Source organism: Toxorhynchites rutilus, chromosome 3, assembly GCF_029784135.1.
Source record: "Toxorhynchites rutilus septentrionalis strain SRP chromosome 3, ASM2978413v1, whole genome shotgun sequence".
In the NCBI taxonomy this organism is placed as follows: domain Eukaryota; kingdom Metazoa; phylum Arthropoda; class Insecta; order Diptera; family Culicidae; genus Toxorhynchites; species Toxorhynchites rutilus.
This window is the reverse complement of record NC_073746.1, coordinates 297,125,145-297,150,652: the sequence shown is the minus strand read 5'-3', so window position 1 is coordinate 297,150,652 and position 25,508 is coordinate 297,125,145. Positions and strand designations below refer to the sequence as shown.

The 25,508-nt window shown below is 36.5% G+C and overlaps 1 protein-coding gene across 1 annotated transcript in view; it reads left to right on the top strand.

The window, feature by feature from the left end:
- LOC129776339 (uncharacterized) overlaps nt 1–25,508 on the top strand; it is a 276,882-nt gene that overhangs the window by 13,681 nt on the left and 237,693 nt on the right. Inside the window, exon 2 of the mRNA XM_055781924.1 lies at nt 1,291–2,446. Within this exon, the coding sequence (XP_055637899.1) occupies nt 1,598–2,446 (849 nt within the window). The 5' untranslated portion in view covers nt 1,291–1,597. The remainder of the gene's footprint in view (nt 1–1,290; nt 2,447–25,508) is intronic.

Sequence of the window (25,508 nt, the reverse complement as noted above, 5' to 3'; positions counted from 1 at the left end):
TGGGTGGGATAATCAACCGGTGGAAATCGGAAGGCCATATACGCAAATTGAGTTGAAGGCGCAGGTGCTTCGACTCTTCATCCGCGCGAGACGCCCGCTCTTCATGCGAGGCAACGTTTGATTAATCGCATTGCAACGGTTTTCAGTTCCTTTTCGGTGCGGATTTAGCCCAAATTATGACAGGTGTTAACGGGCTTTTTGCTCTTCTCTTCTGCTGTTTGTTTTTTCGCGGTATGCACGGTTCTAAAAACAACCGCCGCACTTTCGCAATTTTCTCAATTGAACTTGATTGCGAGCAGAACTTGAAACAAACCATGAGCACAGGAGTAATTACACCGGGCAGGTGTTAACGAGCAGTATTGTTGGACTGTCGCTGATGATGTATGAGTTGTTCTGGTTCTAGTCGAAATACGAACGGTGGATTTTCGAACATCAATTTGGGTCACCACTAACTCCTCAATCCACTGGTACGATCCGTGAGTAGCAGAGAGGCAACTGAGGCGACGCTGTCATATCATAAATTTCCATAATTTATTTCTCCCACGAAAAGTGCTGAAAATACCATAAAGCTCATTGGGGGAACCTATGGAGCTATAGAGGGGGGGAAGAGCGCTCGTGAGTGTTAAAACTTTAATGATCTCTCTTGCAACAGCACGAATGAGGCTGCGATGATGCGCTATTCAAAAATGCTGTAAAGACACCGGAGTGAGTGCTATTTAGGAAGCCCCTCGCGGCGATCGTGCGGCTCGTAGACCGCGTGGAAACCGCGAACTTAATAATTATTTTTCCAACTCGCTTTTCGCTCAACACTTTTCGTCAGTTTGCCGGAACAAAAACTTAACGGAGAAATTGTGCTGAATTTAGAGCGCGAGCAATTGTGGTTTATTTCTTTCTTGTTTTTTTTTGTTGTTCTTCATTCACTCTCCCCGCGGTGAGATTATTCTGCCGCGAATCTTTTGGTGGTCTCATTCACAGATCATAAAAATTTCATCGTGATAATGGTCCGAAGCTGATGGTAAGATTAGCGAGGGTTTCTTGAGGAGATTGAGTTTCACTATACTATAAACATGTTGGTTCACAAAAAAAAATTCTTTTGCATTTTCTATAATTTTTAGGTTTACAACAATTAAGTGATCGATATTGGAATGTATTTCGTGAAGATTGTAGAACATTGCAGTATATTCAGTTGAATACCATTTTTCGTACCTGGCCGTTTCCGGCGCTCTCCACCATACAATTATTAGAGATTAAACAATAATTTTGCGTTTGCTTTCCCTTTCTTTCTCTCAGACGCAGTTCGGCGCGGAGCGATGCACATTGCTGCTGAAGATGATCTGACATAAACCCATCCGGTCACTCTCTTCCACTCCGGTCCTAACTTCAACCCCTCCGAGAGACGAGAGGTAAAAACAAAACCGCAACTCAACCAATCCAAAGTGCTTTCCCTTTGCATTAAAAGCGCCAAAAACTCTGCGTTTTCACCCACTTTTCCTGTGGTTTTGCAATAACACAGAAATAGCGAGCAAACAAAAACGAAAGCAATTGAAGTTTGGACTGGGAGCGGAATCTGCAATTTGAAATTCCGCCAGGCCTAGCAATGATCGCCAGAATGCGGTTACTGACGGCGGTGATAGTGTTGTTGTGTCTGCTGCAAGTGGCCGAAATTTCGACACATCCGAACAAGGTGGGGGAAGCTGGCGAAGGTCAAAATGTCCGGCTATCGATGCCCGCGGGTACCGCGAAGAACAACGACGACGGATATGACTTCCTGTCGATCGATCAGCTATTTCTGAACAATCCACAGTATGCGAAGCTGTTGAGTGATTTGCAGGCGCATACCTTCGGAACCAATTGGCGGCGGAAGCGGGATGTGTCGGAGGAGGGCATAGTTGACAGTTCGACAGAGAATTCCAGCACAAGTGCTGGCGAAACTACGGCAGAGGACACGGGTATCACCGCTCCAATAGCTGAGGTCACCGAGGTGATCAAGGAAACAAAAGAAATGAAGGTAACTCCCCCCATGATGGACGCGAACGATGCTAATGCGGACCTCCAAACATACCCGGATACTCAAGAACGGGTCGCTACGTTGAAGGCTTCCAGTCCCACTTCGACCACCTCGGTGAGCACGTTTGGTTTCTCCGGATCGACCGAACCCGTGCGCGTCAAGACGGAAGAATCCACGACCAGTACGGCTCCCATTCGGAGCAGTACCCCTCGGCGACTCGTTCACAAGACCGGAAACAGGAACAAACTAAAGAACGGTGGCCAAATAAAGCCGGGTTCGGTCAGTAATCAGAACAAACAGGAGCAGCACAGCAGCAGTTTGGCATCGTACAGCACGAACCGATTCACGACGACATCGCCAGTGTCTTCCACGGCAAACGTCGACAGCATCGCAGCAGCCAACGCGACATCGATGGCCGGTAGCAACAATAAAGATAAGGTGAGTCACAAACAGCAGGCGGGGGAAAGTTTAACAGATCATAACAAAGTTAATGGCAATCTTTGGTAAGTGGTTTTGTGATCACTTTCTTAATTTTTGTTTTTGTTGGCATTCAACGGTAACTAGATCATGTGCGCGACGGTGTGCGGTACGAGTGAAAGTTTGTCGCAATGGGAATTTTTAAATTGACAGATTAAGGGTTTTTGATGAGCTTTTGTTCGATCTATATATATTTCTGGTCAAATGGAAGAATAGTATATGAATGATGTATAACCCAACATACCCTAGCGACTCAGAATAAAAGTTATGCTTCATGTGATTAAATTTACATATTTACAATGCCTCATACGATAACGAGTATTATGAGTAAATAATTCCATTTCGTCAGTATTCCCATTAAGGAACAATCTTTACAATTTGTAATTTACAATATTACACAGTCAACTCCCCCTAAGTCGATATTCAAAGGACCATCGAATTAGGGAGGTACCGATTTATGAAGAGAAGAATGCTGTAAAATCAATCAGAGGTGCTGTCACGGCTAGCAAAGAAATTTGAAAAAAACACAACACGCATTTTATTCTATAAAATCACTTTATTACACATAAACAACACTGAACAAAAACTACAAAACAAAACACTAATAGCACGACGGAGTCCGCAGCTGAAGGACCTGAATCCCCACCTGTGAAGAAAGAGTAATTAGTTTGTTATACAAATGTTTATGCATATTGTCACTTACCTTTAAATCGTCATCCACGTATACCCAAACAATCACCTGAAACGATAATTATTGAGAACACATAATTGCACGGCACATAATACTTACCTTTGAGGAAAACAGAACAATCACAACACAGAAACAATAACAAGCGAATTGTCAAAAGACAGGAACGCATAGAAATTAACCCGCTATACAAAGCGCAATTGTTTATGGCGAATATTCTAGACGCAACCCATACAACAATTGCATTATTCAAATCACTATGGGACCAATCATATAAATAGGGCACGAAATGTTAAGAACAGGGTCAGTCGTAAATAAACCATCGATCAGTATAGATCAACATCTTGACTATATTCGATCTCATCATTTCTCTACTCATCGGGTAGCCAGTCTGTCCTCATCTCTACTATTCTGGAACATTGCTCAGATACCTCTCTGGGCGGAGACAGGTGCTACGAAATCCATCGAGCTAAGGAAAATATCGAGATACAGAACATCGAGCAAGGGAGAGGGAGACTGTAACCGAGAATCGATAAAGAACGAGAAGATTGTTAAACTTCTATTGTGATTATAGATTAACTTTTTCCAGAAAAAAAAACAGAAATTTCAACGAATGTCGGAGTCTATAAATTTATGCATGTACATTAGGGTGCCAATGAATGTATGGGAAATATTGACCCTTAAATTTCAAAAAGTTACCTCATGAAAAATGTTCACCACCTCGAAAAAAACACCCTATGCCGAATATCTGCTCAATCGGACTTAAGGGAGAGTGGCGCAAAGCGGTCAAAGTTTGAATTTTATGAAAATCAAAAAATCACCCAAGGGGGGAATAAAGGAAATCGGGGTTTTCGAATTTTTTTTTGATGCAAAATGTCTTAAAATTGCATGAAACGTCGAGATCTAGTGTCATCTCGAAATTTGTTTTGTCGACACTCTGGGACTTTTTTTTCGGAATACGAGACGAAGCATATGATTTTAAGTGGCAATAAAATAATTTATCTCGATTATTCATTCGGAACTTGTTGCGAAATGTTGATTTGCACCCTATGATATACCCTATGCAAAAAAAATCAACTTTTTTTAAACCCCGCTTTTCGGTGATCTTTCGTTTTTCAAGAAACTGAAATTTTAACGTCTGCGACACTAATAAATGAAGTTCGAATGAGCAAATTTTTTGCATAGGGTATATTATAGTGCGAATCAACATTTTGCAGCAAGTTCGAAATGAAATATCAAGATAACTATTTTTATTGGTACCCAAAACCATACGTTTCGTCTCGTATTCGGAAAATGTCCCAAAGTGTCGATTTTTGACAGAATTTTTTTTTCGAGATGACAGTAGATCTCGACGTTGCATGCAATTTTAAGACATTTGGCATCGAAAAATAATTTTCGGAAACCCCGATTTCCTTTACTCTTGGGTGATTTTTCGATTTTCAAATAACTAAAACTATGACCACTTTGCGCCACTCTCCCTTAAGTCCGATTGAGCTGATATTTGGCATAGGGTGTTTCTTCGAGGTGATGAACATTTTTTATGAGGTAACTTTTTGAAATTGGAGATGACCATTTTCATTGGCACCCTAATGTACATTTACATGAAGAATGTACTCAATAGAAGGTTTAAAATATATTGGCTTTTGTTTTAACTATCTAACCGTTTTGACAAACGAAATGAAAATATTTTCACAAGCACATGTTTTCTCTATCCTGTTCAAGGGCCCCTTATTTTGTTTGTTCTTTGTTCTTTGTTCTTTGTTCTTTGATTATGACCCTAGAATAAATTGCTATTCATTAAAGAACGAGTTAAAAAAAATAACCTGTCCATCTATTTCTTGCGCAATAATATCGTTTAACGGGTGTTAAATAAAAAATGAGATTTTTTTCAATCACATGTAAAAAAAAGATTTCAGTATTTTTTATTAATAACATAATGTATTTTCTTCAAAAAAATGTCAGTGAATGTTTGAGTAAGGGCCGTGGTCTACTGTTCGACGCAACTTTGTCGCGATGCTCTCACAAGAACGTTGTACGGCACTTACGTCCATTTTCCGGATACAATTCCGGATTCTTGTAGTCAGTTGCTTCGTGTCCTTGGCCCTCCAATTGTTTTTATACACTAGGGCACTGAGTGAGCCAAAGAAATCCTCTATTGGGCGGCACTGTGGCAAGTTTGTTGGGATACGATCTTTCGGCACGAACGGTATCTTTTTCTCCTAAAGATACGCCAGCGTCTTCTTGGCATAATGGGAAGACGCCTTGTCCGGCCAGAAGACGTACTTCCCATCCGCGTGATGCTCGTTCAGGAACGGCAGCAAGATTTTATCGAGGCACTCTTCTTGATAGATTTGTTGGTTGATTGCCAGACCGCTCGGCTTAAACCAAGGCTTTGAAATGCCCCGGTCGGAAATGGCGATGTACAACATAACCTTTTTTTCAAACTTTTGCTTGAACTTGTATTTCACTTCGCTGGAGTAGTAATTTTCATTTCCTGGAATATGCGTTTTGGACAGCGTAAAATAGCTTTCGTCGTCCAGAACGAAAGACGTCTCGCGATATTTTTTGGATATTTTTTGGTCATCCACCGATTTAACTGTCTCAATCTGCTCCTCCGTGTACTCCGGCGACCTCGTCTTCTTCCTGCAGACGATTCCTTCCATCTTGAGGGTCCGATGGATCAATGGTTGGTTGCGTCCTTGTTGTCAAACAGCTTCTTTAACGATGTCTTCCTCTGCTTCGTAATTCTCGTCACCGGAGGACCACTTCCGACCTTCCGCTCTACGTTCAGGAAACCCAGGATACGATATACCGTACTGACAGGTACATTTTCTTCCCCAAAATGTGCCACCGTGAACTTTTTTCCTTGCTGGAAATGCGTTTCGTAGAACCGTACAATGCGTTCGCGATGCACGTGCTGTTTCGACGCCATCTTTGCTTTGACTAAATTCAAACTAGCAAAACCAAACACGCCTACTGTTTCTAGGGAGCCCAAAGAGCAATTTTCTTGGAGAAAGAAAATTTTACGCTCTTTATTTGAGTTACTGAAAGGTATTGACAAAATTCTCATTTTTTATTTAACACCCATTATAAATGCGACCATTGCGAACTCATGTCTAAACTTATCAAAGTACATCGGGACTCATAGTAAAATAGTGGAAAATCCTACATACGCATATCATGCAAAAATAACTGTTTGGAATGTGGAATTCAAAATAAACAGCACCCTTATGCGTAATGTTTACACCATTAGGCAACGTCAAAATAAAAAAAAATCTCAAAAATTTCGTTCTTCATTTTTTTTTATTTATAAGAGAAATGTTTCTCATAGTCTTAAACTATGTTAACCATCGATTGAATTTCCACTAACTGTAATTACGGCCTCCACACGATTTCGGTCAGGTCCTAACAATGTAGCCTGGATCCATTTCTCTCCAGGTTCGGATCAATATTTGTCTGAGGCTTGCTGTAATCAGGTGGCGCTTAGAGTAGGCCTTGACATTCGTGATGCGCCATACTGAATAATCCAACGGATTAAGATGGCGGATGGCGGTCACATATCCTTCGTCCAGAGCGACAGATGTTACTGCAACCACTTCTGAGTACGTTTCGAGGTGTGACACAGAGCCCCAGCACGTTGAAATAAAACATTTGGCTTCGGACTGATCTTTGATTCACGGAAGAACATACTTACTTAAAATTCCGATGTAGATCTTCGTGTTTATTTAGTTGCCCTCTGAAATTAACACCGGCTTCATTTTCTGCTATCGGGAGCTACCAATTCAAACACCATAACGTTAGCAGGATGCTTGGTCAGATACACGTTTTTATGCCACGTCTTTTACCGGTAGAGAACTAATGCAGCGATAGGTTCTGGAAATTGATACGTGATCAACGGTAAACATGCTCTCGTCAGTGAACAGAATTACCGGATTTTTCCCTTAAGGAAATTCAAATTTTCATACATCGCTCGACTCGTAGCTCTCGCGGTTGGTAACAATGTGACTTTTTTCCGTGTCTTCGAATTCTCCCCGCAATCTGCCTTCACGATCTTCCGTGTCATAAAGTCGCTGATCCCGTGTTCCTTCGCCATTTTTCTCATTCATTGCACTGCATTAGACCGGATCTTCCTTTTGATGGCTACTATAACCATCGCAATTTGAGCTAACCTCGGATATCCTGTGGCCAATTTTCTGATGTCCTTTCCTTTCGATGTCAAAAACCTCTTTCACGGTTCACCGAGACACTTCCACGGCGATTAAAATGTCATTTTGCGACATTTGTGCGTGGACAAATTACGAAAACGCTGCCACTTCGTCATGGTGCAACTGTCAAATTAAGGAAATCGGCTTCTTTCACATATTATTACACTGAAGTCGGTTTTTACGTGTTTTTTACGCGTGTTTTACGTGGCCTTTTTCCACGCGGCTTTAGGAATTTACACGGTTTTTAAGCGGAATTAGGAATTCACTCGGGTTTTTTACGCGAATTTCGGAATTTACGCTGTTTTGAACGTGGATTTTGGAATTTAAGCGGTTTTCTTTTACGCATTTTTTTTGCGAGCCACGTATCACCCGCATAAAAAGCGACTACAGTGTATATGAATTATAGATCACGAGTATGCAAAAAAACAAAGCATTGTATGCACGGGTGAAACGGGAACCTTGTTTGCAAACATTATCACGCATACGGTAATAGCACAGAGTGTGAACTTTGTGAAACACCGTTTCTTTTGAAATTGAAGGAATAGTACAGGCAATCCTTTTTTGTGCGGGGAATAGGGACCGCACATAAAAAAATTGTACAAAACTTCACCAGTAGCTTTATAAACCTTGTTCGCACACAATTTGAAAAAAAAAACTTTTTTGTGCGGTAGATAGGGACCGCTTAAAAAAAGTTTCCCCAAGAAAATAACTCAAATCCACGCCGTCCACCGTGCGATTTCCTTTTGTTTTTCTGCTTTGTGATGGGACACTTTGCCTTTTTGGTTACGCGTGGCTGATTGTGCTTTTAGTTGCATGTCGAAACTTGTTGCAGATAGAAATCATGTCATTTGATGGAAGGATGAGAATGATTTGAGAAGTTGATAATTTAGACGCAAACAGTTTTTGTTTGCACTAAAATGCATATAAACCATTGAAAAAAACTAAATGGACGATAACTTTGTCAAATATGCTTAATTTCATACACCGCACAAAAAAACATTTCACAAAAAACCGCACAAAAACAGGTTTTCCTGTACATGGTTTAGTTATATTATATAAATCTGATACAAATGGTGTGCAAGCATAATGTTTACAATATTTGTAAGTGTTATAATCCATACAAGGTCTGAATACGTACCAAATCATACCATATTTTCGACTGGACAAACCAAAATCATTTACCTTAGTTCAGCTTCAAGGAATAATCAATCCAGTAATCATAAATATTGTGGATGGGGGACAAGAAAAAAAATATTTTAAAAAGGCCATAGATTTTTTCGGTTTATCCTTTTAATCAATTGAATCTTGATCTTATACATGTTATTACAAATGCTTTCAATCGTTGAATGTAATATGGCTCCTCTTCCCCGGAAGTTACATGAGGGATCTCAACTGGAAACGAGACATTCAAAGTATGCAGGGGAATTGTTAGCCTCAAAACCTCAATTGAGGTCACAAACTCCAAAATCGATGAAGCGGAGGACATACCAGGGTCTTTAGCAGGGAGTAGTGTAAATCAACATAAAATTATATCAGTTCATGTTCCTCTCAGCTTAACGCCAGATGGGTTGAAAACATCAAAGCCATTGATGTCAGCATTAATTTTCAGTCTATGTTCGTTCAAAATTCTATAAACTTGTCAAAAGTTCTTCCGAAGACACTACTTGCATATGAGGGGCTTAGAATGAAAGGGATGTAAGTGATTTGATCGATTTCTCTACATCGACTCTCTCTTTTGGCCATAACTTAGCTGCAAATTCATTTCTCGCTGTATTTGACAATGTTGAAGATAGGTCAGAGCCTCATCTATCGGATTCTTTAGCAAACTCACAGTGGAACGTTTTTGCAGTTGAGTTATTAACTAAAGAAAAAGTTGATGAAGAGAAATCGATCAAGTCACCTACACCCCTTGTATTCTAAGCCCCTCATATGAGAAACTTCTATAAGAATATTTGATTCCGACCTGGGGAGATATCTAATTTTTTTTATGTTGAACGACGATTTTGATTTTGTGTAAAGGTTAGCGTTACGTAACATAAAGGGGACGGAAGTTTGTCTTGCGTTACTTTTTGTTATAATGTGAGATTGGGGGTGCGGAGGGATTCAAAAATCACATTTTTAGCGTTACGTAATTTGTGCACGACTCCGAATTTCTGATAATCTCTCATATGACTTTTATCATTATGTGAGCAAGTAGTACCAAATGTCATTAGAAGTGAAAAGATGTGGATTTCTAATTCGATTATTTCAACAAAATCTGCGGTGGTCCAACAAACAATCGTTAATAAAGATAAAGTGAACCAAAGTATTGTTTCAAGAGTCATTAAAACTTTCAAACACATCTTAAATGTTCACACGTTGAGCCCTGTGTTGGTCCCTAGGGACTGACGATAAACTATTCGTTGGGAAAACGTTGATGACTGTGACTGACAGTTACAAAATAATGAAATATCAAACAAATGGTTTGTTTGTTTGTTTACGATATGTGACTACCTTCCCAGTTAAATTTCTGACTATATTTTTTTATACAATAAATATCTGTGGCAGCGAAGACCGACATTTATATTGCGCAAATGCTCTTGATGCGGGCTGAATGGAAACCGTGGCAAGAACAATTTGGGACTCAACGTGTTAATAGTACAGCTGGTTCGGGTCGCAAAAAAGGATTTAACTGTGAAGAAGGTAGAAGGTTGCTTACAGAGAAATCCTGGACTCTCTAATCGTAAAATAGCGGTAAAACAGAACTGTAGTGAGAGAACAGTTCGGCGAATGAAGGTCAGTGCAGGACTCAACACATTCAAAGTTCAGACTGTTCCTGATCGAAACGCAACACAAAATATAGAAGGTAAACGGGCATGAAAGTTAAAATCAGATTGTATTATGGACGACGAAACTTATGTATTGTGTGACTTCTCTCAGCTCCCTGGCCAGAAAAATTTTATTCAGCGATGAAACGATAAGATGTTAACGAAAAATTGAAATCAAGAACGAAGTCAAAGTTCCCAAAGAAGTTTCTGGCTTAGCAGGCGATTTGTAGTTGTGGTGCCAGAAGTGAATCATTTGTAACCACTGGAAGTATAAATTCTGAAATTTATATTAACACTCCTATACTCGCGCATTGGTCTGTCAGACCAAGAAATCAATATTTCGTTCATTTCTCAGGAAACACCAACACTACGACTTTGCGATTCTCTCTAGCTTCGTTAAGAGAGACTACTTTTAATTAATAAAAGTGAAAAATTTGAATTTCGTTATTTGTGTTTGAGTATCGAAAATTACTCTGTTTTGAGAAGGCTGAATTAGATCACTATTAAAACATAATAAAGACGAAGAAAACATATTTTTTTGAGTTTTTTCATTCAATCATACCCTCTTCTTCAAATAAATGCCAATGAAGCCTGAAAAAATACACAATGGCAACATTACAGAGAAGTTCAATTTTCGGTCTGTGACACCGTGCGCGAGTATACGTGTTATGATTTTACACGCGAGTACAGGAGGATTAAAGAGTCCCTACAAAAATGTATATTGCCATTCATAAGGAAAAACAATGTGTCTACATTCTTTTGGCAAGATTCGGTTTTATGTCATTATGGCAAAGCAACATTGAAATGGTATGTATGGTATGAAGACAATAATGTAATTTTGGTTCCTAGAGACGCCAATCCACCTAACTCTCCTGAGCTTCGTCCGATTGAAATATATTGGACTATAATTGAAAAAAACTTGAAGTCAATGAAGAGAAGAACCGAAAATATTGAAGAATTTCGTAGTAAGTATGACATCGCAGTCAGGAAGGTATCCGAGACTACAGTAAAGTCCCTAATGGAAGGTATACGTTTGAAGATAGAAGAGTTCTGCTGAGTTTGGGAGTTACAGCAGTTTAAAGTTATGTATTTTTTCAGGGACCGAAATCTTCGAAGGTGAAAAATGAAGACCGACTCTACTCTCAGTAGCTTCGCTTCGACTAGAACTGCTTCGGCAGTCGCCGTCGACAAAAAGTGAATTGAATAGAAAATTAATTGACTAGCGCTGACTAGCGAGGATGACTGATGAACAAGTCCTGTCAGTGGTTATTCTAACTGACTCGACTAATCCGCCTCTTCATTCAACTGACTTCAATCCACATTTCTAATCCTCTAGGAACAAAATGTATACCCGTACGCAATATTATTTTTGCGTCCATATATAGAGGAACGAAAACATGATTTTTGATGCAAAAAAGAAGTTACCCCATCAATGGACGGTTTATTGTCTACCCATCGCGAACTCAAATCAACGAACTTAGACATTTATCAAGTATGCTATGAAGGTCCTTGCATTAGTATTAGTAAATAGCGAGCAAAATAGCGCCCACACACTGCAGGCCATTTGATACGTGTGAGTAATTTTCGTGTACGATACAAAAGAATCTAGCTCACGTGTAGCGTATGACAACCACGTTGAACTCAAACATCGATGCATTCACACTAGAGGTGTGCAATCCAGCTCATCATGATGAACAGCTCAGATCAGCTCAGCTGATCTAAAAGAGCTGTTCTTTATGAACAGCTTTTCAGCTCAGTTATCAGTGTCGACGTCTGGTGGCGACTTTCAATTTGGGTCCCAAACTCGATAGTGTAATCTTCAACAGATTAGAAGACACGAAGCCAGTTTTAAAATGTTAAAATTTAAATGAATTTTTTCACATCCTGTTATTAAATTACTTAAAACACGTATTCCTCATGTTATATTCGCGTTGACGGCATTGAAAAGACAAGGAACAAGTGAAACTGAGCTGATGTCATAACACGGAGAGCGAGAGGCATTTGAACCTTACAACTCACACACTCTCTGCAATTCTACAGCTCTTCTCTCTCCTGCATCTTGATAATGATCTAGAACTACGTCTTTCAGGAAGGGTGCCAAATCAGAAAACAGGTCACGTTTTTATGAAATAAAGTAAACGTTAATAACTGTTTTCACTGTGAACAAATGCTCATGATTTGCATACCAATCGAATCGGAAATTCTCTAAGATTTGTTTGATATGCTATACATTACAATTCACTAATCTCTAAACCGTTTTTAATTCATGAAAACTGGAAGAACTTCCTTTTTCCCATACATTTGTTCTGCCGATTTGTGTGCTAACCCTACCCGTATTTCGAATGCTTATAACTCCAACATTTCTTAACAGATCGGAAAGATGTTTGCCTGAATTGATAGGAAATATTTTTTCGAGTCTATCACAATTAATAAAATATTATTTCTCATGAGATGAACAATTGAATAACTGTAAAATGTCAAGCGTTATTGTAACGCCATAACTGCCAAGTTTTGACTGGCCCAATTTACGGTTTCCCCAACACAGACTTCAAAATCGATGTACCTGTGGAAATCCGCTCTGCAAATGTACATGCAAGTCGGGGGTATTTTTGTTCCCGCCGAGCTGTGTTTCCCTAACGCAGACTTCAAAATCAATGTGCCTGGGGGAATCCGCTTTGCAAATACATGCATGTCGGGGGTATTTTTTGGTGTTGAGTACTTTTGTACTCGCTTGTCGTTGTGCAGACCGGAATATGTTTCCCCAAAACGTACTTTTAAATTGAGAAGCCTGGGAAAATCGTCATTTCAGATACTAGAGGTGAATGAACTTTCGCGGTTCGAGAACTACGTAAACATGAGTTGTGCAATATTTTCAGAGGGAAATGTAAAATACAATGATCGTTTGACAATTCTTTCGTTCACATATTTTGGTAGTCCTAAACATCACATCAAACGTAAAGAGACGTTTATAAAATTTATTTGTAACATAATGTAACATAATAGAACATAATCTATTACAAAAAAATCGATGTATTCTAAAATAATATTCGAAGTGGTAAATAAGTGGATTGCATAATATAATGGCGTAGTTCTACGTCGAAAATATGCGGTCGTGTACTAGATACAAACCTTTGCATTTTTTTTTGCGAGCTGTTCCGTGTCAACTCACTTCAAAGAGTCGATTCTTCGGAACAGCTCATGAGCGGATGGCACATCTCTAATTCACACGTACATGGGAGAGAAAAAGAGAGGAACGAATTCGTTTTGGGGGAAGTCACTTCAAAAAGCAATGAGGACAATTTGACTGGGAAGAATGAAATAATATAGTCGAATCGGTAGAGGAAGATAGCGACTAAACGCCCGACCGACTGTTTAGTCGTTTTGGCGGATAAACTGCGAGAAGAAGCCAAAAATCAGTAACATCTAGTTACATAGTTGTTCCATGTTCCAAAATCAGCAACAGAGGAAAACGCAATCAAAGTTTTCTACCATATTTGTCTACCAGAAGCTTTAAACATTTCAGTTTAGCAATACACTGGTTTTCTTTATAAGCAGAAAACTATTGTTGAATGAAATGTGAACAGATCCCCTCACTTGAATCAATCAATCTTGGTTACGGGTTTAAACATTCATGATGGGACAGTTATGAAATACTGGTAACAAAAATAAGTTTTTTCGTGTTTTTCCGATAGATTATGCACAAAAACATCGTTTTATGAAGAAAAGTGAAAATTGTCAATAACTAACATGAGACCAGGGTTACCATATCTACAGAATAATCTGCATTTATACAGATTTTTCAGACCATTTGAAACCAAGAATCTGTAGATACAGATTACAGATTTTTCTGGTTTTCATACAGATTTACAGATTGTTCAAAATAACGATCCAATACTAGTTATGGCTTGATCTCAGTAATATTGTTTCCCAACTCACCAATTTTATTCATATAGCATTCGAATCAGTCTGAATGAGGGTCATTTTGGCATTCATATGTAGCTTTACAATAAATAATAACACTGCTTATATTTTTCCTACTAAAGCACAGTGAACGCGATTTTTTACGTGGACACAATCAACATCGTCAAATTCAAAATAACTATGCCAATCATACTAATGTTGAGATTACACTTCAAAATTGGACTTATAAATTTAATACAGATTTCGGTACAGATTTTCTGATGAAAAACTCAGATAAAAAGAGTTTTTGAGACCAAAAACACAGATTTTATTATGGCAACCCTGCATGGGACAACTATGCGTAGAGCGGCAGTATAGTTTTTGAGATAAGATTTTTCGAAAAAAAAATTTTTAAAAAAGTTACTCAAAAGCTATAAGTACAACAAAACGTTGGTTAAAAAATAAAATGCACGAAATTATTTATTTTTATTAAAAAATCGGAAAACAAATAAAAAAAATTATTGAAATAAAAACCTATTTCGAAAATTATAATCCATTTTTCTCAAAAACATGTTTTTTTTGCGCTGAATAAAATATATATGAATAATCCATACAATTACCAACAAGTGATCATTGGAAGAAGACCACTGCTACAAGAAAAGAGTTTTCCGAGCAACAACTTTTTAAGCTTTCTTTGAAAAAATATTACTAATGTTTGATTCGAAACATTTTTATGTGTTAATTATCACAATTAATATGTTCCGCAAACTTTTTTCTATTTAGAAACATGTCAAGGACATGTCAAACCCGAGAATTTTCTCACAAAAATGTCACGAGTAAAAGTTTTTTTTTCAGAAGTTTCCATACAAAAATGCCATATATTTCAGAAACTTAAAATGATAGAAAGTTAAAGTCTTCGACTGTAATTTTTGATTTGTATTCTATATTCAAATTAGAATTAGTTGTAAATAAAAAAAAACATGAAAAAGGTGTTGTTAGAAACACTTTTTCCCATCTTTCGATGTCTGGATGACTTGTTGGAAATTTTAAGGACTATTGATTTATTTTTTTTAAAGAATTTAATGAAATACGTTTTTGAGAAACATGAATTTCAATTTTCAAAATATTTTTTCTATTTAAAAAAAATAGTATGTTTTATGAAAATTTCAACATTTTCATACATTTCATTCTTTAACTATAATTTTGTAGACATTCTAGTGTTTAAGTTATTTTTTTTTGTGAAAACTAGACTAAATCTGTTTTGAACATTTCAAGTATGTATAGTTGCTTAACTTCAAATAGGAAATAAACTTCATTTGTTTTTGTTCGTATTATGCTTTTTTCCTCTTATACAATGGAGATAAAACTTTAAATCAGTGTAACCTTACATGTTTTTCATTGAAAACCGCTTTTCAGTACATTAAGTATGAAACGGTGTCAATTAAATGGTGGAAATTTATTGGAAATAATATATTTTTAGAAAATCTGTTTTTTTTTTATAATTGGATTTATTCTTGTCTTTAGCGTATATGTGCGAATAAAACGATGCACACCAAATACCTAAATTGAAAAATATCGCAATATCCTAGAAGTAACATATCAGTACATGCATAGAATCTTATTTTCGTTTATCATTTAGTCAGAACACTCATTTAGTAAAGCTGGCTCAAATTTAGTATAACACAAATGTTGCTTAAATTTCGCTTCCGACTACTGACCATATAGGAACATTATTGAAATGATCTGAAATTTCACCATCGTGATAACGAGCGTAGTTAGAAGCATTTAACTGATGCTCATTCAAGATAATTTCCTTTTAAGAGTAGGAAGCATATTTTATTTTAAGTTGTTATGGCTTGCTTAACCACTGCTGATGCTGATGATCAGTATTTAGATCCGCAGATAAACACGGAACTGTTTTTCGCTTTTTTATTCAACAAAATTTCGCTAGTTGCAAAATTGCACAGATTGCGATAAATGGAGCGCGCCAGTTGCGAATGGAATGCTAGCGGTAGAACCGAGTAGTAGGCGATAGCCTCAATGAGAGAGAACTAAGCATCCAATTGAAGCCGTTTAGCATGCACGAAAACCAACCACTGGTCTATTTTATCTGGACGTCAGACACGGAGAGAAAGGTAGCGCATTTACGTTATCTCTAGAAGAAAGTACGCCCCGTAATTACAGCCATCGCAAGCAATGCGTTGATATTAATGAAACCGAGAACCTTGTCCATCCCGCTATGGTCGATAATGACCATCATCGGGGGACGCATTTCTGATGTAACAGTCAGGGTCCCTAGTGCTAATAACGGTCATCAAGATCATCAGCGAAAACTGTTTATATTTCCAGCGGAGAAGCTGCAGGTCTACTACGTGTCTTAATTCATTGCAGAACTGTGAACAAAATGTGCCACAGTTTCAGAATCAATTTATCGACACTGAAGTAAATGTCTGTTGAAATCTATATTTTGCGAGATCATAGGACTTATCTTTGTTGCTCCAATGAACGAATAATTGAACTTCTTCCGAGATCCACTTAGTCGATTCGCGGATTGTGGTTATTTCGCGCCCTTTGGACTTTCCGCTGCAAGATGCTGGATTACTAATTATTGACCATTCATTATCCCAAGGCTAGAGCATCACCGCCACATAAAACAACAGAAGAATCACCGGCAGAAGGAAGACGACCTGATCGGCGCGTGCTTGTAATGGCGATCAGATGATCATAATCATCGATTCCAGGAAAAGAATGAACCGCGAGAATCGTTCGGGACTTACATTATGTAGTCGTTCTGTTAGATGAAAGCTTTTGATATACCGGCTACATAACGAAGGGAAAGAAAATGGTCCCGCTGATGGTGATGAAGACGCTAGTGTTTTGCTAGAAAGTCCATCGATCGCTTGATTAAACGAACGACATGTACCGGTTGAGTACATGTTGCTCAATATATGTAAATTGAATCTGTTGCCTTGCGTTAAAGTGTTGCTTGAATGGTGTGAGGTTGCAAGTGCAACAATAAATCAAATGGAAGGAATGTAGTACGCACGCAAGCATTTTTTTCAATATGTGTTTTTCATCCAATAACCAATATCCACGATGAAAATAGTCCTAGGGAGACAGACCAAGAAGAACATAGGAATAGAATAATGAGACTAATTATGTAAGTCGCGGATCACGACATACGTTCATAATAGATGGGAGGTTTACTGTGAGGAACAGAGGGTGATTTTATAATTTTATCAATATGTTTTATTGAGGATTCATTGATTATGAACCCCCAATAATAAAAATTATATCGTTTGATTTTTAAGTTGCAGTGAAAACGGGAAAGGAAAATTGTAATAATTATAACTTTCATTATTAATGGTTAAAAATAAAATAAAATAAAATTTAAAAAAAAATCAATTTATTTTTAAAGATAATTTTATGTAAATGTTGGTCACGACTACGTTTTAGATTATTCATACGTGAAGTACAATTTCGAAATACTTTTTAGAGCGTATCGGCTTGTATCTCACCGATAACACGTGTGGTGTTGTCTTCTAGTGATTGAATCGAGTTTGGTTCATCGTCATAAACAAGAGATTAGTCATATCTCCACAAAAAAAAAAATAGGCCAATGACGTCGAATTGCACGACTTAGGCGCCAATTAAGTGGTCCAAAACGAGAGATGAATTACTCAACAGATTAATTGCGCAATAGGCCCATCGTTTCGTGTGCTGTATGGCATGTAGCGCCGTCTTGTTAAAACCACATGTCGACCCATTTTAACTCGTGTATTTTGGACAGTAAAAAGTTGAAGATCATTGTACAATAGCGACCACCATTGACAGACAATAAAATCGAGATACACCGGAAACTCTAGTATTGCTTGTGGCTGCTCATCGGACCAAATACGGCAATTTTGTTTATCAACGCTCAAAATAAAATTATCAACCAAAAGTGTGCTTCTCCGCTAAAGAAAATTTTCTGATAAAACAAAAAAGAAACATTTTCAACAGATCATTGATTTTGATAATGAAATTCAATGATTTGTAAGCGTTGTTCATTTTTTAAGTTTTTCCAATCAAAACTACACAATTTTAAATTTGACATATGACACGAATCACGCGTGATCTTTTAAAACAGTGCGCTGAAAAAACATGGCGTAACATGTGTTTACCAGTCTTCAATTATCAAAAGTAACAAACAAGAACTAAATATTTGCTTGTCGTGTTTTGTGTCAAAGATATTTTTTATTATTTATACTCACCCTTCTATTCTCCGTTTATGCCCCACTTCATTTGAGACAGAAAACATTTACCTATCATCTTCGCAAAGTTCATTCTCGAGTTTAACGGAAAAATACTGTCTCGATTCGACTCATCTATTCTCAGAGAATTTTTTTTCATTCCCTCATTTGCCTCTCGGAATAGCGTTAGATGGTGAGAGAATCAAATTGGAAACTTTTGCTTGAGCCAGCGAGTGTCTCTGTAAAATCATTCGTTTTTCACTCAAATAGCAATCATTGAACCTCGATCGCGGCATTAAAATATAGGTAGATAGTTGAAATCGAGTTGTTTCCTGTGCACTATTGCAATGACATTTTTTTTGTTTCTAGTATGAAACGATCTAAGCCAACGCAAAAGACCATATTATTGGTATTGGCATGTTATTGGTGAGCGGGAAGGTGGATTCATGTGCACATGAATGCTGACAAGGAAAAGAGTACAAGGGAAAATAAAATCATACATACACGCAGATACAGTCTATTTTGACTCACTTGTTATTTTGTTTCGTGCGATCTTTCCAAAGGTATATTCATTCGTTAAATGTTGTTTAACACTCTTTGTTTTGTTATGTTCTCTCTCAGTCCCGATTGAAGATGGTCTGGGAGTGAAAAATGATCAATCGTGCAACATCACGATTGCTTGCTGCATTTTTTTTGCCATGATTATTCCAAGCAGATACAAGAGTGATTTATAATTAGGTGTGGAGCCGAACATAAAAAATCGCATAAAAAAACGCGCGAAACTTCACCAGTAACTTTACAAAATCGTGTTCGGTACACAAATTGAAAAAAACTTTTTTTGTGCGGTAGATAGGTACCGCATAAAAAAAGTTTTCCCATGGAAATAACTTAAATCCACGCCGCTCACCGTTCAATTGCCTTTAGTTTCCCTGCTTTGCGATGGGACAGTTTGCCTAATTGCCGGTTATGCTTGACTGGTTGTGCTTTTAGTTGCATGTGGAAACTTGTTGCGGTTAGAAACCATGTCATGCGCAACATAGAGCATTTGATGAAAATATGGAAATGATTTGAGAAGTTGATAATTTAGACGCAAATATGCTTTTTTCGCACTAGAATGCATATAAACCATCGAAAAAATAAATAAATGGACGATAACTTCGTTAAATATGCTTCATTTCATATGCCGCAAAAAACAGGTTTTCCTGTATTGTTTTGGACGTTATTTTTTTAAGTTCCTACCCGTTTCGAAATGTTAAAATAAACTATATTGTGCAATACCACACCAAATCAGCCGGCCTCTGTCTCGTCCTATTTGAGAAACACTGGATTTTTTTGGACACTGTTAAAAATCTCACTCAAAAAATGAATTTAATATTAAAAATGTTTATAGCATAGCACATGTCACCTTCTATATTTTTTTTCAAACATTTTTTTACAAAAACCCCTTTTAATTTGACAAAGTTTGACGTATGGTAGTGCCATGTCGGATTCACCAGAATGGAGATATGAGTTTTTTATATTTATGAAATTTCAATATCCTGCGAAATCGTGATCATTTAAGAAGAATAATATAAACAATGGAATCTACATACGATTTTACATGAAAAACTATGTGTAACGTTTTATCCTAGGACTAATCGTTTTCGAGATATTACAAGTGTCGGATAGTGAAAATAGTGTCAGTTTTCTGTACGATGTCAGTAGTAATGACCAGCAGCATTATGAATTCTCTACTTTTTCACGATCATAATTTTCATTATTTAAAACATGATATATCTCCAGAACGGTTAATCCTAGGATAAAACCTTCAATATAATTGTTTTTATTATAGAATCGCATGCAGATTTTTATATATTACTTTTTTTTAATGATTACGATTTATAAATTTTTTAAAATTTAAATTTAATAAATGTTGAAACAATCATGTCTCTATTTTGGAGAATCCGACATGTCACCACTATACGTACGTCAAACTTTGTCAAATTGAAAGGGTTTTCTGATAGAAATACTTTAGACATTTAAAAAGGAATCTGTTTTGAACATCTCTTTTAGTTAATATTGATTTAATGTTAGAGTACAAATTTTTAACGGTGTATACTCTGACATGTTATTTTTTAAAATTTCTAAGGCTCCCAATTTTTGGATTTAATTCTCTCATTTATTGATTCATATGATGGAATCACTAACTGTGGATAATGGAAATCCGACGTGCCTCACGATTTTATTTTAGTCAATGTCCTAGATTAATGAAAGAGGGGGGTGACCCCAATATACAAATTATGGGTTCAATTTGCTTGATTAGTTCTAGAGTTATGTAACTTACATCTATCCCCTCCCCCTCTCTAAAGCCTCCACATGCCAAATTTGGTTCCGTTTGCTTGATTGATTCTGGAGTAAACAGCACCAACCCCCTCCCACCTACCTTAGGGAGGAGTAAGGGGTGTCTAACCACCATAGAAACATTTGCTATCCCCTAAAACCTCCATATACCAAATTTGGCTCCATTTGCTTGATTAGTTCATAAGTTATGCCGAAATTTGTGTTTCATTTGTATTTTTTGTATTTTTTATTTTTTCAGTAGGGTGACCATTTCCATTTTAGGGTTGCCCGAAAAATCAACTTTTTCCACTTTTTTTTCAAAAATGACTTTTTTCGAAAAAAATCATAACTTTTGAACCACTGACCCGATTCAGATGATCGATACATCAAATTAAATTCAATCAACTGGTCTTTTTTTGAAAAAAATACCACACCTGCAGAAAATTTGAATTCTGCTCTCGTTATTATTGCTTGTATTCGTTTTTTATTGTTTTCATAGTCTCGGGACCAAGGGCGCAATATTTTTTTATATTTTTTATGAAAAGCTTTCTTTCTGATTTTTCACACAACATATGTCGAAACCAGAGAGGCGTTTTTTTTTCGTTTTTGAGTTATGATTTTTCAAAAATTGACCGATGGTCCATAAAATCATGTTTTGCTTTCTTTCAAAAAAAAAAAAAAAAACTTTTGAACTACTGGATCGATTTAGATGATCGAGATATTAAATTAAGCCCATTATATAGCCTTTTTGTTTTTAAAATTGACACATTTGCCAATTAATTGAATTCTAGTCGCATAAATCCAGTCTAGTCGTACAGAAATATTGAACGAAGACTAAAAACATGTTAACTTTAAAAAATCATAACCTAAAAACGAAAAATAACACATCTCTCATTTTTGGATATGTTATTTTTTCTGTTTTTTCAGCTTTCAAGAAAAAATATAAAAAAATGTAGCATCTTTGGTCCCGAAAAACTAATACAATCAATAATTACAAAATCAAAATCTTTTTTTTTCGCAAGTCTAACATTTAAAAAAAAGGCTATCTAATTGGCTTTAATTTTATGTATCGATCATCTGAATCGTTCCAGTAGATCAAAAATTAGGAATTTTTGTGTTGGAAAAAAGAGGATTCTTCGAACCATCGGTAAACTTTGAAAAATCGTATCTCAAAAACGAATAAAAAACGCCTCTCTGATTTCGACATGTATTATGTGAAGAATCCTTAGCTTTCCAGAAAAAATATAAAAATATAGACTATGAAAACAATAAAAAACCAAAACAATCAATAATAATGAGAACAGAATTCGAATTTTATGCAAGTGTAGTATGTTTGGCTTCAATTTGATATGTCGATGGTCTGAATTGGTTGAGTAGTTCAAAAGTTATGATTTTTTTTAAAGTCATGTATGGAAAAAAGAGAGAAAAGTTGATTTTTCGGACGACTCTAAAATGGAAAGGGTCACCCTACTGAAAAAATAAAAAAAAAACGAGTCCAATGTTTTGCGATAAAGAACAAAACTACCAATTTTCACGAAAATCTGAGAACTATTCCAAAAATCTGAGAAGATTTCAAAAAGTTACCCTATACAAAATGTTCACCACTTCGAAAAAACACCCTATGCCGAATTTCCGCTAAATCGGACTTAAGGCAGAGTGGCGCAAAGCAGTCAATGTTCGAGTTTTTTGAAAGTCGAAAAAAATCACCCACGGAAAAAGTAACGGAAATCGGGGTTTGCGAAAAAAAATTTATGGTGCCAATTGCCTTGAAATTGCATGAAACGTCGAGATCTAGTGTCATCTCGAAAAAAAATGTTTTGTCAAAAATCGGCATTCTAGGTCTTCGTTTTTTTTTCGGAGTTTGTTTTTTTGTATAAAAATGAAATATTCAATTGCCGGGTTATTACTTGTTCGATTAGCTTATTTGTTTGAGGAGTATATCAGTATTTTTAACTCACAAAATAAATGCGTGTATTACAATTTTGATATCTTAATGCAATACAGGTCGGACTCGATTATATACAGACTCGATTATATGTGATTCGATTATATACAATTTTGGACTCGATTATATACAGTTTGGATTTTTTTTTATATTTCAAATATGACTTGTTTCAAGAAGAAATGTAACCTTTCAACGTTAAGGTGAAATTTAAGTGTCTATTACATGTACAGTGGGGTAAAAATCGTGATTTTTGAAGATTTTGCTTGAATTTTTCCCAGAAGTAGTTTATATCAATATTGCAGCCAAATTAAGAAAGATAGAAGTTGGGTGTCAAAGAATAAATTATAGAGCGATTAAAGAACTTCAATTTAATTGATAGAAACAACCTACTTTAATATATTTTTTTTAGGAATAAATTAATAATAATACATTAAAAATCATTAACTTTTAAGTTTTTCACTTCCAAAATGTTATTGAAATCCACTAATTTAGATGTTCCACTACTATATCCTGTACTAAATTTTCTCATCTTTCAAATGAAAGCAACAGAATCGTCTTCCGTAGCGTACTTTTCAATGTACTAGTTTGAGGCAACAGAGTCCGAAACGAAAAAAAAGTTCTATAACTATGTCATTTTTGAAATACGAACATATGCGTAGAAGGATTTTTTTCATCAAATATGATCGTCTATCACCTCATCAATCAAAAATGAAATTGTTCTTTTTCGTTCAAAAAACGAAAAATACAAGCAAAAAAAAGCGAATAAATTTTTTTTATTCGATTATATACAGTGAAAAGAAAACAGAAACTGTATATAATCGAGTCCGCCCTGTATTGGGTTGCCCGACAAAGTACACTGAATTCTTTCGATTTGCGATGCGATTATTATTCATTGAACAATTAATCATCAAGGTCGAAAGGAAAATTTTTCATTCAAACAAAAATATCTCTGTATTGAAAGATCCTACAGCATAACGGAATGAAATGAAAGCTAGGTAATAAGGCTAATTGGATTTGCTATTCAATTTGTTTGCAAGAAAATGTGTTAGTCCACAAAAAAAAAACAGAGAAATAGGAATAGATTTTCATTACTTACCGGTATTTTGGTCCATTACAGCTACAAACACCAATAAAAAAATGCTCGTAAATACTCCGAAACTAGTAAAACCTCCTGTACTCGCGTGCAAAATCATAACACGTATACTCGCGCACGGTGTCACAGACCGAAAATTGAACTTCTCTGTAATGTTGCCATTGTGTATTTTTCAGGCTTTATTGGCATTTACCTACTTTAATATAATTTTTTAGGAATAAATTAATAATAACACACTAAAAATTATTAACTTTTAAGTTTTTCACTTCCAAAATGTTATTGAAATCCACTAATTTAGATGTTCCACTACTATATCCTGTACTAAATTTTCTCATCTTTCAAATGAAAGCAACAGAATCCTCTTCCGTAGCGTACTTTTCAATGTGGAGCCAGATTGAGGCAACAGAGTCCGAAACGAAAAAAAAATTGTATAACTATTTCATTGTTGAAATCCGAACATATGTGTACAAGGACTTTTTTCATCAAATATGATCGTCTATCACCTCCTGAGAGAATCTGAATAAAATATTTTTTTTCATATGAGAAAGGTGTTCTCTGACTTTAAGGGGATGATTCAAAAATGAAATTGTTCTTTTTCATTCAAAAAACGAAAAATATAAGCAAAAAAAGCGAATACAATTTTTTTTTGACTCGATTATATACAGTGAAAAAAATATTTCATTCTAACAAAAATGTCTCTGTATTGAAAGATCCTACAGCATAACGGAATGAGAATGAAAGCTAATTAATAAGGCTAATTGGATTTGCTATTCAATTTGTTGGCAAAAAATTGTGTTAGTCCTCAAAAAACAGAAAAGAGAGAGAAAAAGATTTTTCATTTATTCCCGATATTTTGGTCCATTACATCTACAAACACCAATATAAGAAAATGTTTGAAAATACTCCGAAACTAGAGAGTTAAGCTTTAAAACGATGTACATTTCATCTTTATGCGTTCATTCTATGTACAAAAATAAATTTATTTGTAATGGAAACATATATAACAAGTCCCGTCCCGAAAACCATGGCAAACACGAGAACTTCGACGAATGAAATCCATAAAGAGGGCCGCATTAAGAAAGTTCACCAGATACCGCACACAAACTCTTCAATGCCAGTATGCGGGAATCAATTACGAATACAAACGTGTCGCGAAACAATCTTTCCTGAATTGTCAGCGTAGAATACAGAGGAAACTCAAATCCCGCCCAAAACAATTTTGGAATTTTGTCAACGAGCAGCGCCATGAAGCTGGCCTGCCTTCGTCTATGACGTTCAACGGAAATGCGGCCTCTACTCAGCAGGATATCTGCAACCTATTCTCAGAAAAATTCGCCAGTGTTTTCACCGATGAAACATTAAACGACGCCTATATCGGGCATGCTGCTAGCTACCTCCCCCGTTCTAACCAAACTCTGAGTAGGTTCGACATCAATACGGAGATGATTTCAAGGTCATTCTCAAAGCTCAAAACGTCGTTCAACCCGGAACCCGACGGTATTCCTTCAGCTTTTCTCAAAACGCACATGAATGACCTATTGATCCCGCTGCTCCACATATTTCGACTCTCTGTAGCCACCGGTGTTTTTCCGACCTGTTGGAAACTATCGCATATGTTCCCAGTCCATAAAAAGGGAAATAGACGAGATATTAACAATTATCGCGGAATCACTTCGCATTGCGCTTTGGCAAAACTATTTGAGCTCGTTATTTTGGAACCGCTAGACGCTCTCAGCAAACCGTACATAAGTACTGACCAACACGGATTCACGACGGGTCGCTCCACCACCACAAATTTACTGTGCCTCACTTCTTACATCACCGACAGCATGTT